This window comes from Anopheles maculipalpis, chromosome 2RL (genome assembly GCF_943734695.1).
Source record: "Anopheles maculipalpis chromosome 2RL, idAnoMacuDA_375_x, whole genome shotgun sequence".
Lineage (NCBI taxonomy): Eukaryota > Metazoa > Arthropoda > Insecta > Diptera > Culicidae > Anopheles > Anopheles maculipalpis.
This window is the reverse complement of record NC_064871.1, coordinates 34,579,123-34,592,524: the sequence shown is the minus strand read 5'-3', so window position 1 is coordinate 34,592,524 and position 13,402 is coordinate 34,579,123. Positions and strand designations below refer to the sequence as shown.

General features: G+C 42.2%; 1 protein-coding gene across 1 annotated transcript; it reads left to right on the top strand.

The window, feature by feature from the left end:
* Positions 1-7,949: 7,949 nt before the first annotated feature.
* LOC126557301 (uncharacterized) lies at positions 7,950-10,308 on the top strand. Its single transcript, XM_050213020.1, has one exon. The coding sequence runs from the start codon at positions 8,212-8,214 to the stop codon at positions 10,276-10,278; it is 2,067 nt and encodes a 688-aa protein (XP_050068977.1). The 5' UTR covers positions 7,950-8,211; the 3' UTR covers positions 10,279-10,308.
* Positions 10,309-13,402: the final 3,094 nt, after the last annotated feature.

Below are 13,402 nucleotides of genomic sequence, written 5' to 3'. Positions count from 1 at the left end.
AAACGGAAAACGTGGTAGCTAGCTGAGCGAATCAATATGTTACTTTTGTTTGACTGTCTAGGCCCTAGATGATAATCTTCATTACCTGAACGTTGGAAACACCGAGACCATTTTTAGGGGAGACCATTGGGGACTCTCGATGCGATCTCTCGACTCGGGCGGTCGAGGCAGTGCCTGAAGGACTCTATACAACACTCGCATGTGCAAGTATCGGTCGAACAAGGCCACAATACAGCGTTCTAAAGCGCTGAGGGTCCGAGAAAGGCCGAATTGACTAAGTTCCGGAGGTGGTCGTCGAAAAAAAAAAAACTCAGTGTCAAGTGTCACTCCCAGATCGGGTACTTGGGAGACACGACCCAATAATTGAATGGTTAAACCTCCAAGGCAGAGAGGGACGAGAAAAGGACATAACACTACATTTGTCGATACACAGGAGAAGGTGATTACCGACACATCAGGTAGAGAAAGAGTTAACAAAAGATTGGAGAGAAGAATGGTGGGTGGCACTACGAACAGAGAGGAAAATTTTCAGGTCTTCTGCAGATGATTGTCATTGGAGATGATGGAGGAAACGTCATTAACAAATAACAAGGAAAAGGAAGGGACTAAGGACACTGCTCTGGGGAACGCAACATTCAGGTTTCAGGCTCCTTACCTTGGGTAGAGCGACTCTCAAACTTCTCCAGTGAGTTTGAGAAAACAAGTTTATTTATACTCAATTCTTACAATAGCTTTTGCTCGCTTCGTGTAACCGAAAAATGTTCCTTGGGTTTTGCTTTTGGTTATACCATTTTGTTGAAAGATATCTACGTACGCCCAAAATATGTTGGCATTCTTGGGGTTTTCTTCTTCTTTGCTTAAAGACCTTTAAGGTCATGCCCGGCCATCGATTGGCTTACTAGATTTGCCGATACCACGTAATTGGAAAATCAGTCCTCACTACGGGGGGTCCGTCCGACGTCCGGTCCGCTCCTAGAAGATGCTCCCGGTTGAAGCTCCGAGGTCAGGATAATTCTACTATTTTTCAGATGACAATATTCATCATAGCACTAAATTCATAAAATAAAATAATTATCTATATTCATTAGACTGTTGAAGTTCATTAAGAAATGGCAAGGGATAAACTGCTACTCCCATTTGTTATTAAAGACCTCATACTGCAGATTTTTTTAAAGCTGTTTCCACCTAGAAATCATTCCTGAATGTTTTAAATTATTTCTTCGAGCACAGAGTAAAGTCGATTTGAATTGCGAATTGGATATATTGCAATCATGATTCAATATACTGCTTCATTATGCAATTTAGAGAAAGCTACAAGATGCTAAGATCTTAATCACAAGGAATCAACTCCTGATGTGCTTTACTACATCACAAATATTGAAGACTCTTAAACCAAATCCCAAAATTTTCGCTTTATACTAGTGTGGCGGATATTTAGTGATTTATAGTACCTTGTTGCTTTTGGCTAGATGGTTATTTAGTTAGTTTTTAGTTGAGGCTCTACTTGATTTTTGAATTCCAATTTGAAGTCCCATCGAAATAAGTGACTCGATCAGGTTCACCGTCAACATTGTTCCGTTCTCTTTTTATTTAGCGAAGGCTCTTCCTAACGCAAAACGATGATATGCGACTAAGTGGAACTGACAATTCAAGATTACATGTTGAACATGTTGGGTGACCTATGCCATCGGTCAGTGGACTGTGACCAGCTGGTGGCGTAAGCGTAATACACTGACACTGGTGCCTCAACTTAGCACCATCGGCTACTATCCCCGATGAGCTTAACGAATAAATTACAATTAGGCGTAAAGATCGCACACAATAGATAAATTACGGGTGGGGGTCTTTCCTTTATTTCTCCGGTCCACTTTGTAACGAAGTTAACGATCCCGATTGGCCGTCGGCTGGCGACGGCGCGGTCTGGACCGTACGATCATCAAACATGTGCGTGGTTGAGGCTACCGGGCTAAAGTAAACCACACTCGCACCGCTACACATGTTTATCGCTCTCGTGCATTTTGGCACCGAGTTCACGATGGAATGGGTGCACATGGCGCGCTTGCGTGTGGCACATTCGTTAACTTCCTGTTGCTGCCACTGCGCTGTCAGCGTGCGAGTTACCGAAGCTGGTTAGCGGTAAGTAAAAGCTTGCCCACTGCTTCCGAAAATGGTACCGAAAAGAGGATAAAATGACCGGTTTTATTTGTCGCGATCATTGTTATGCTGTGCCTCTTTCATGTTGGCGAATGTTGGATACGGTGTAGAAGAATCGAACCTTCATGCAAATGCTGGGCTTGTGGGGAACAGCAAATCGATTACCATACATTCATGTTTGCGATGTTCGATCGGCGAATGATAGTACAATGGCACCGATGGTACGTGCGACAGCGTCAAGCTCAAGCGGAACACGATCAACAACAGTCGACATTGACCTATTTAGGCTTGGGGGAAGAGAGCATTGTGCATTTTTTGCGCCTGCTACAAGACGTGGATTTGTGTGGTTCCTTGAAAGGGTTCATCGTAATGTCGAATGCTTTCATCTGCCTGCTACAGAGGACTCGTTCAGGGCTTAATATATAGTGGCGATCTTTGTAACGTACAAGCTGCAAATTGAATTGTATCCATTAAATTCCAACATGCCGCATTCTTATGCTTTTTCCAAAATAAATGGTACAGTATTCACTGTGATCTGCGGTGACTTGTGTATCCTCTTACACTCTCTGAGCACACCCATCACAAAAGGCATTGCACTGTCGTAACGACAACGCAATTCTCACCCTCCAAAAACGGTGGTTCGTCCTAAAAAAATGGGCGAACGATACCAATACAACTCCACCATTTGTCGCGATACAATCCAATAACGAAATACGACAGATTACAATCAACAAGCTATCCAACAAAGAAAGAAAAAAAGGCTATAAGATGTTCCATTTGGCACTGAGTTTGGGTTGTGTGCTTTTTGGTTGGTCAATAAAATTGAATCTTAAAGGCCAGTATACTTTGCGCCGTTTTGCGTACGCTGATGGCAGGTAAATGGCGCGGCTGGGCGACGTCCTGGGCTGCGGGAATCGTTACCACTAGCTAAAATCGTTACGCGTTCCTGCATAGAGTGCTTGCGAACCGTCGCGGGGCCGTCCGTGGAACGTTTATTTTCAATTTCATTGCGCGCACCGTACGTAACGCTTTTTGGGTGGTGGTCCTATTGATTCGATCGCTCAACTCAATCGATCTCGGTCGTAAATATTGTGACATAAAGGTGCGGGAAAAGGAGCGGCCAGGGAAACGGAACACAAAAAAAAAAACAGAATAAACAACGTTTCACAAAACGGGGCGAAGGTTCGCTTAAGACGCAACCAGTAACATCTGTATTTCTTCCAAATGTGTGGATAATTGAAGCTTAAATCATATAAACAATGGGCGATTTATGATCGTTCGGTTTGGTAGTGATCGATTTGGACACGCACACATTGGATTGTGCTTTATGAAGGGAATCGATGGGATTAGTTTTTGGCTAAGAATATTTAGAGAGGCATTTTTGATATTTTTTCAGTTGTTTATTTGGGGGAATAGAAAGAATAGATCGTTTACCTCATACAGTGCTTAATATAATATGAAGAATATGTATTCTTACTGTGAAGTTACCTGGAATTAGGCCGAAATTTATATCTTTTTTCTACTACAGTCAAAATACCATGGATTTAAAACAAATTACCCAAAAATCCTTGTTACAACGTAGTTATTCACAACAAAGCAACAGTTCATTCGAGGACCTATAATTGAATTTGCTCATTGTAAATTATTTTAAATTATCAGACTTTACAATTAAAAAGATCAGTTTCGTCGCTGGAAACTGTTGCGGAATTAATAGATTTTTGATCGTCCTTTGACAAAGGATTTAGAGGCGTCGGTCTTAACTAGATTATTGGACAATTTTTGTATATAAGATGTTTTCCTAAGTGAAATGGGCGTTTCGCACATTAAAATTCCGATTAAAATTTCAAAACTGATCATTATTCTCCGGAATGAAAGCGAAAGGTTATCCGAAATTGCAGGCGTAGTAAATCGCTCTCGATATTTTGTTCAAATGTGGTTCAAACCTTCTAGAAGACAAAATCCCTGGAGATTCCTCCCCTAAGAGCCCATAAGCTTAAGCTCAGCGAACTTTACAAACGCATTATCCCACCGGAAAATAAACAAAATCCTAGGTGTAGCAGCCCCAAACTTGTAGACAGTCTGAGACATTACACAAATATCAAAGTCAGTGCAATGTCAGTCAGTAAACAGTGCATAATATTATCTATGCAGAAAGATATCGAGGTTACTTTGCACGAAACAAGCCGGTATGAGCGGTTAGAGTATGCCCAAAAGTACTTGGATTATCCCAACCAGTTATGGCAGATGGTCAGAATCACGGACGAAAGAAAATTTATCTTCATGTCAGACAGACTCCTAGGAATGTGGAGCAATTCAAATACTCAAGTGAATCCTAAAATTCTGCGGCCGACTGTGAAACATGGTGGTGATCATGTTTTGTTTCGGAGTGCCCTTAGTGTAAATAGCATCGAAAATTTGACGTTGTTAGATTCTACAATGAATCTTTTCAAGACATTTTAAAAAATAACTTGAAACATGATCAATATTACTCAATCAATAACAATAACTTGACCCATGGATCAAATTTTCAGTTGGTCCAAGCTAATGATCCGAAGCATATTTCTAGGATGGTCAAGGAATGGTTGCTGCCCTACGTCAAATAATGCTTACGCATCCGTTTCAGACATCAATCGAATTGAGAATTTGTGGGATCATTTGGAGCGTAAAATTCGAGGACCCCCAATACAGAATAAAACACTAGCTGAAAGGGTTTCTCGAGCAAAAATGTGAGAAAATTTCATCTGAAACAACTTAAAAATTGATTTTCTTGATGAAAAGCATTGCCAAGCTCTTGCAAGCAAAGCCAAACCAATCAGGCTCGATACATTGTGTGCTTGTTCGTTGTAGAGATATCTTTTTGACGTCAATCTTGGAAAAAAGGTTGGTAAATCATTTTTAACAACAAATACATTTTTATATAAACTCAATGCTGGTTGATGTAAAAAATAAGTTGTAATACTTTGTGAAATAAACATAAAATTAGTTTTGATTGAATATAAACAGAATATAAGCTACACTAAGAACAGAAAGACTTTATAACATTCGTTTTAAGCAACATTTTTTTTAAGATTCATTATAAAACACAAGAAGTTTGAAATACTAAAAGTTACAATTTTTTAAATTAATTTAGTATGACGGCTCTACGCCGTATTGTAAAAGTACTAAAGTATATACAAAAATGCTGAAATTAATACTTAATAAAACACTAAATACGTAATACTAAATAAACTACTAAATACTAAAGAAATACTAAAAGTACTTTAAACAATTTCCTGCTTTTTCTTAACTAGAACATAACAACTATTCTAAGTATTTTGATGAATGAACAGTGACATAAGCATAACAATAATTTCTAGAGAGGTTGTCGTCAACTTTGGTGTATAATCATTTAAAATTAAAACAATGTATTTTTAAAATGCAACATTATTTGGAAGGTTTTCGGAAGTGTAAAAAAAGGTCACTGAAGATTTTTTCATAGCATCATGTGCTATTACCTTCTGGCTCAAGCAGGCCATATGATGGCTTAGAAGCCTTATTTATATCACGTTACCGGATAGTAAGTCATTGTTTGTATCAGTAAAGATGGGATTCGATACCAAGACACCTCAGTTATTCGCGTAAATGTTTATAAAATCGCTCGTACAGATATGTTACTGTTTATGATCAGTGTATAATTGAAAACATGTTTGTATCGATATTTTATGTATCTAATAATTATTTTTGAATAAAGCTTGAAGCTAAAGTTCTAACAAATTTTTAGCTGTTATGAATTAACCGACATTCTTCGATCAGGAAAAGAAAGAATGTTTAATGTACGATTACGATATCAATTCATTATGTAGTTCTGCACCCAATTATTATTAGGTGGCAAATGATATACAATTATATCTTGTATTATAATTAAATTATTCCTATCCCTTCATTCACAACAATGTTTGTCTTTACAAACATTGTTGTAACGATGGTTCGATTGCACACACTAATGAATGGTCTGCATTGCAGTTTATTTGTTTATTACCACGCACATACGTACCAAAGGTGTCTGCCACCTTTCTCTATTCGTGTTTGATTAGTCATGTTAGATGATTGTGTATGTTTTTTTCTTACTCGACATTGCTCTTGCCCCACGTTTGTACCGTCACTGCAAAACATTGACCTACATCGGTGTGCACATGATCATCGTCTGTGCTTTTGCCAGAATAGCACGCACTGGAGCAGAGGTGCGTCCACGGCGACGACGACGGCTGTTGTGTGTGTGGTGACGTTATGCTATGTTGGCCAAGTTTCAGAAACGTCGCCCCACGGTTTGAGGGCGATGGGGTGGACCAAATGTATGCGCCAATCTGTCTCTTCGCGTACGGCGAGCCTACGGAGCTGGAAAGAGTGCTAGCTCAGTAAGCGGAACTCAATCTCTGAGTGCGCAACGAGTGTCTGAGACAGACTCCGTCCGCGAGTGTTAAAAAAAAGGGGCACACAATTATTGCTCCCCCCTAACAGCTGTATCTGAAGCGATGCGATTGGGTACGGTTAGGGTATGGAGTTGGTGTAGAAGAGCAGAGGCTTTGTTTTGTGCGAGAGTTTATGCTGCCTTTTCGCCCGCCGTTTGAAGCCAACGTGGTGTAGCATGGAGAGCATTTCTTCCGAGGGCCGTTAACCCGCACTGTCTTGTAACCGTTAGATCCGATTCAGTTGAGTGAGAAGAAATTTATGTTTTTTTGTTGTTGTTTACGAGCAGTAGATGGACAGCAGGGCTAGAAAAAAAAGAATAACTTTGTATATGAAGTATACCTGTGAGTCAGTTTGAATAACAAAAAGGTTTGTTTATGTTAAACAAATATTTTTGCAAGGTCGATTTTGTATTGTGTGCACCAATATTACAGGGCAAATATTGAGCAATAATATTATATTTAACATATAAAACGGATACACAACATTTATCTTTGTTATCGTAATAAGTGAAACGTTAATACGTTTTAAGAAACGTTTTAAATTTCAGCCATTCGAACCAAGTAAAAGCTTAAATACATGGAAAACAATTTCAATAAGTGTCAAAGACCTTGGAAGTCCAGTGAACGAAGTAGTATCGTCATCAATTTTCACAGAGCAGAACCAGATATCGAATCACATCCAGAGCATCCTCCCGTGCGCAGAACTAACTTTTCAGCTACGGGTGTAACCAAATTAGGAAAGCCAGTAATGTCAGCCCTATTGACAAAATCGATGTAAATTCGCCAACAAAGGCACTACTTAGGCATGTACTGTATTGAAAAGAACCTTAGTAGAGGTTTTTAAGGGAATTTTGTCAATAGGTAGTCCAATGCCTAACCATGTTGTAGATCCAAAGAAGCCAAAATGTCATACAGAACCCTATCTTACAATCTTACGGTTAGCTTCTTACGAACATGCCCAAAATTTTGTTCACCAAAATTCTAACATCGAGTACCTTTGTACAGGGATGCGAGTGTTGTTTTAGAAATTAAAAGCCCCGATAAATCGATGTAAAAAGTCTTTGCTAAGTCTAAAGCTTTGTGTTTCGTATGCTTGTTTTCGTGACCCACGATCACAGTGAAATAGGATTGTATGTTTGATAAAAGCTTTAGACGAATTTTGGGATTCTGAGGTCTCTTTCGTCTCTGAAATGTGACTTCCTGATTGAATTCTTCTACTCATTGCGTTGAAATAAAATAGTCGATTCCTATCTCAGTTAAATGAAAAGAAATAAATCCCATTCTGCGCTATGAATAACGTACATTTCTAACTCCCATCCCTGTTTAATGTTTTCTTCAAACAGATTACCATCACACCATCGACGACACAACAACGTCATTGCTCGATTGCTAGGTATTGAGTAATCGATCGAGAATGAGCTCGTGCAGGGCGATGCGTAAACTTCACGGTCGGTTGAATGCTTCAAAAACGAAGTGACTAAAGTTCATTGGAAAGGGCTTACCGCAAGGTGACAAGTGGCTCAACGGTACGACAAGGATGAGTCCGCTGTTCGTCATCAGAGAGATAAGCGCTTGGAAGCAGTACACCCTCAAGCCCTAAGTGCCGGCAATGGCCAACAGGTGCCCTCCAACATCACTCGCATCACCTTCCACACCAGAGACGAAACCGACAGCACAGCCAACATTGTCCACGCCCGCAATCGCACCATCACCGTCATCGCTATCCAGTGCGGGAGTGGCAGCGTTTGGGGAAATCTCAAGGCCTCGCCCGGTAGCGGTTACAAGCCGTACCATAGGCGGTACGGTGGTTGGCGGCCTAATTGGAAAGTTTGAATGCACCAGGTCCGATTCTGCTGCTGACGTCAAAGTGACAGCAAACACTTGTCGAGCGAGCGATAACGCGCTTATCACTACTAGGGACTGTCCCATCGCACGCGGATCGAGCCCGCCGACGGGTACAGGCGGTACCGGTGTGGTCGTCGGGTTCCGGGAGACTGTGACCGGTAACCGTAACGAATGTTCTGATAAGACCACCACCATGGGCGTCGGTAGGACGGGTGGTCGGCTAGGGAATCGGTCCGGTGAGCGGGTGAATTCAGAGATGGATGCCTGTGTACATAGAACCCGCGAGCGTCAACGAAAAACGGTCGTCTACAGTCGTCTTTGTTTGGACGATGCATTGCTCGGAGATGTGCAACTGCTGGAGTTGGAAAACCGAAAGACAAGCGCCACGGCGATCGGTGAGCAATCCAATCAGCGGGACGCCGAATGGTCGGCGGGACAGACGGAAGTGATCCGTTTTCCGTGCGTAGAGCGACTGATCGAACTGTACGCAAACATCATCCGCCAGAAGGAGGCTGAAGTGCAAAGATTTATGAGCAGTATTGTAAGGAACGGTGATAAAAGTCGATTAGATAAGGGCGTGTCATCGTCGGCGGAGGAACGCCGGCGACGGGCTCCGGAGGATGGTGGGTCGCACGGGAGCAAATTACAGCAAGGTGACATACACAAGGAACCCGCGCTACCTGCGTCAGTATCGCTGGAATCGTTGTCACGTACGAAGACGGAATTGGCTCCAGACTTGGTGGGTGATTGCATGCGCACTAGTTCGGCACAGTCCATCGAAGAAGCGGTACGCGTCAGTCGCACGGAAGAAAGCTCCAGCCCTGCTCAATCGGATGAAGGTTGGCGCAGCAGCACACAGCCCAGCCCGTACGGTTCTAGTGACGAAGAGGAACGCCCACTACAGGTGGAGGAAGAACCCAACACAGACGCGATGAAGAATCGGGATAAAGTAACGCGTTCGTCTAGCTCGGATTCCGCCCTCGGTCTGGACGATGATCTCAGCCAGCAGGAACAGCAACAGATGATCGCTAGCGTCGGTAAGGTGCGAAGACTTACGCTTGGCGTGTCGGACATTCCGCTACGTTCGGCGTTACTACCAGTACCGGAACCCTCCACGTTACCGAGCTTGACGGCAGCAACTACGGAACACTGTCCTACGGTGGTTCGCAGCAAGATGATTCTAGAAGCTCAGCTTATCGAATTACCCCTCGCCGATGGGATCGGCGGAACGTCCGATCAATCCGGAACACAGCAACTAGGTTGCCCACCAAGCACGTCCGTATCGCGACGCGAATCTGCCCAAAGCTACATCAGTGATATAGGCGAAGGTGTTCGCTACGTCCGAACGCCGTCAGTGGTGGTATCGGACTACTCGGATGATACGATGTGTGGTATCACGCTGGAGGAAATTGAGTATTTCCGGCGGCACAGGTTACGGCGTGGTTCGGCCGACTGTGAGTCGGACATAAGTGCGGCCTCTTCGTGCAGCAACCTAAACTACTGTGGATCGTCGATTAGTGCGCTGGACGGATGCGAGTACCAGTGTGGATTGCGGACGCCCGAACGGAAGGTGTCCGATTGCTCGACGTGTTCCACGGTTAGCTGTGATGAGGATGAAGGCTACTCGGTGGTACGATCGAAACTTGCCAGCCTCAGCCTACCGTCCGATCCGGTGCCGGAGGAGACGGAAATTTCCGCAAAGTCAGAACCGCCGGTTAGCAGCACACCGCACATTAATGGTGCAACGTCGGAGGGCGCTGTTAATGAGCTGGGTGATGTTCGAGTATGCAGCAAAAAGAAGGTTAGTCATGAAGCCAAACATTCTGAATAGAATCGTCGGAGGTGACGCGTTACTGTAGCATTAGGTTAATGCAGAATATAGGTTATCGTTATCATATATTCTGAAACTCGTCTGATGAGTAGCAATGATAGTTAGGAAGATAAGTTTTATATATTTTGTATGAAGCAGCTGAAACTGATAAATAAACTCAAAAATAATAGTTGTAAATTGCACGGTGGACTGATTTAAATACTACGAGTTATTTTTGTAAACATTTTAATTGCTGCTGTCAGAAGCAGGTCCAGAAGACACGAAACACCAGAAACTTTTTCGAAAAAAAAAACGTACACAAAATGAAGGTATCGAAAGACACTGGCTAATGATTGTGCGCCGAGCAGGAGCCTGTTAAGCTTCGGAAGCTCCCCAGACGGAGTTTGAACTGCGAGGATTGCGGGGGGATTTTTTTTTATTGTTTCATGTTTCCGAAGCAACCTAATCAGTAAATCGACCGTCATTGACGTCATGTCCGAGTGTAAACAGTGCTGACCGTAAAAAGATCGGTGTGGGTTGGTTCGATCTGTAAGATCTGGGGAGGGTTGGAATATTTGTGTCAATTAAACGCGCCATTTGGGAAGCGCGTCGCCGACTTTATGAGACAGTATAATAGATGCAGAGAATGGGTACAACCAGCTTCACACGTACTGCAGAGTGTATTGCTTGGAAACTGTTCTAGTGATGCTGAATCGGGGTGATTCAATTGTTATAATTGTTGTGTAAATGTCCATCATTCTGTGTAAGTGTTTATCGAATTTTCGATATGAGCTTGGACAGTGGTTAAATATCTTTTGCCGTCAGTATTTCAGTAATCATTGTCGTGTTTACACAACCGTCGTTTGCACAGTGTTGTACAGAGTATCGCCACTTGAGCTGTTCCTTCCAGAATAACTTAATAGCTCACCTAGACTGGTCCATTACCGGCCGTACAAGCGTTCGTGAAAGAAATCATGCTGAATGTCAAAATATTTGGACATGCGGTCCTGAGTTGCTTACCAACAAACAGACACAAGTGAACGGAAACGTCCTAGAAGTCCATCAATTCCTGTTTTCCTTGTTTACTCTACAACATTCTTTGCGAACCTCGTGCTTCAGGGATCGTCCAATCTGAGGGCACGATTGTGGATGCATTACATTGCTAATTGTTGCAATGAAAGTGAGAAACCTAAGGAGGGTTAAGCTTTCGTTGGCGTTCTGCTCTACACGATGATGATGGTGATTCGCGTACCAGCGATTTACTTCTTCGGACGTACCCTCCGTATACCCTGCAAACATCGTTCCTTCACCGGCACTTTAACAAAATCATATCCTCGACGGTCGTCGGAATGACGTCAATGACGTGGTGCTGTGGTCCATGCTGCGCAGCAATCGGACCTGCACAGCGGTTTCGAATTTGGCCCATCAAGTGGCATTTGATTGGGGCTGTATAACCAGACGCAAGGTAGACGGCTGAACGGGAAGGAGGCCTTATGGCTTTTATCGCAGCGTAACAACTTAATGGTCGATGAGAGAGAGAGAGAGAGAGAGAGGACGAGAGACAGGGAAAGAGACAGAGACAGAGAAAAAGAAAACAATACCGCTAGTAGTGCAACGGCGCTGACGGGACGGTACTCTATAATGTGGGCACGGCTCGGCCACTTTAAATAGGCTGGGGAACTTAAAACTATCAGCCGCCGTATTAACATCGGTGAGTTATGGGTATGTGACGGAATCTGTATAGAATGTAACGAATCAGAAAGCAGAACACAGTAGCGGATCGTGTCCATACAGAATCATACAACATGATTTTGCATTTTGACACATTAGAAAATGAGTAAATAAAGTTATAAATGTTGTTTGCGCACCAAACTTTTTTTTTGCCAAAATCAAGCACACCCAACCCTGACAAACTCAAACCAAACCTCAACCGCAGAGTAACACTGAGCCGGGTGTATGTTTGCAAACAGGTTGTTATCGCGTGTAAAAATAGAGACAGTTGGTATGGTTTTTCGTGAGGATTGTCATATGAGGCAAACGGTGGAATACTGACATTATTTCAAAGCGATAAGCTCGCAGCCTCAACGCAAAAGTTCGCTTAATGAGCACCACCATTAAGCATACATACATATCGAATAAAACTCATAGCCAAGACTGTCGGATCGTTGCACAGTTTTATTTTTTCCAGCTATGATTTACCACAAAACGTTATCAGTTGATATGGTGCCTATATTGTGTCACCGTTCATGCTATCTGCTCTAGTATTTGTTTGTACGCGTGTTTGTGTTGCAAGATTATGGTATATTTAGCAATGCCAAATGTACTTCAGTTTGGCAGGTGTAAATTAAGATAAACAACAAAAGCAGTAAACGGGATGGCCATATGCGTGTAAACATCATCGGTACATGTACTGTTTGCAGCCAATAGATGAAAAGTTTCTGATTTGCTAACGATAAACCAATTTTAGCAGCAATACGGCCAGGCAGGTCTTCATTAATTGTTACTAAATTCATTATAACTATTGTATCATCACGGGACGACAGGGTGAGATTAAAATAGTATATCAAATGACAACCAGGATTCATAGCAACGGAAAAATAATAGTGGTAAAACTAGATTATTTTGCTAGAAAGAGCAACGAGAAAGAGAAGAAGGAAGAGAGAAGGCATCACGATTAGAAAGCGAATTGGACTATGACGCAAAACAAACTAACCGGTGAAGGATTGGGAAAGGATTATGAAATTGAAAGATTGAACTAACAGAAACTTTATTTCATCCTTTGCCTAATGTGTTTTGACGTCAATTTCGTGCTTCTAGAATGACCTTATCCATTTGTTTGAAATTCTACTAAAAGGGTATTTACACAAATATGGTTTGTTGTATCGAAGAGCATTCAACATAGAGATGAGAGGTGCTATAGTTCAATACATTTTTGAAAAATAATGATCGGTAATTAAAGAATTCTTCTTGTAAAATTGGATAGTATTATAGAGCAATTTAAGGCTTCGAAGAAGTTGTTTTGCAAAGAATAAAACATATGCAGTTTTTTTTTAATTTTATTTACTAAAACTGTGCTCTTTTTTGTCAATGTCTGTAAGTATGGAAAAGCTTCGTAGTGCGACTTGCATACTTTCAGGAGTAAAAA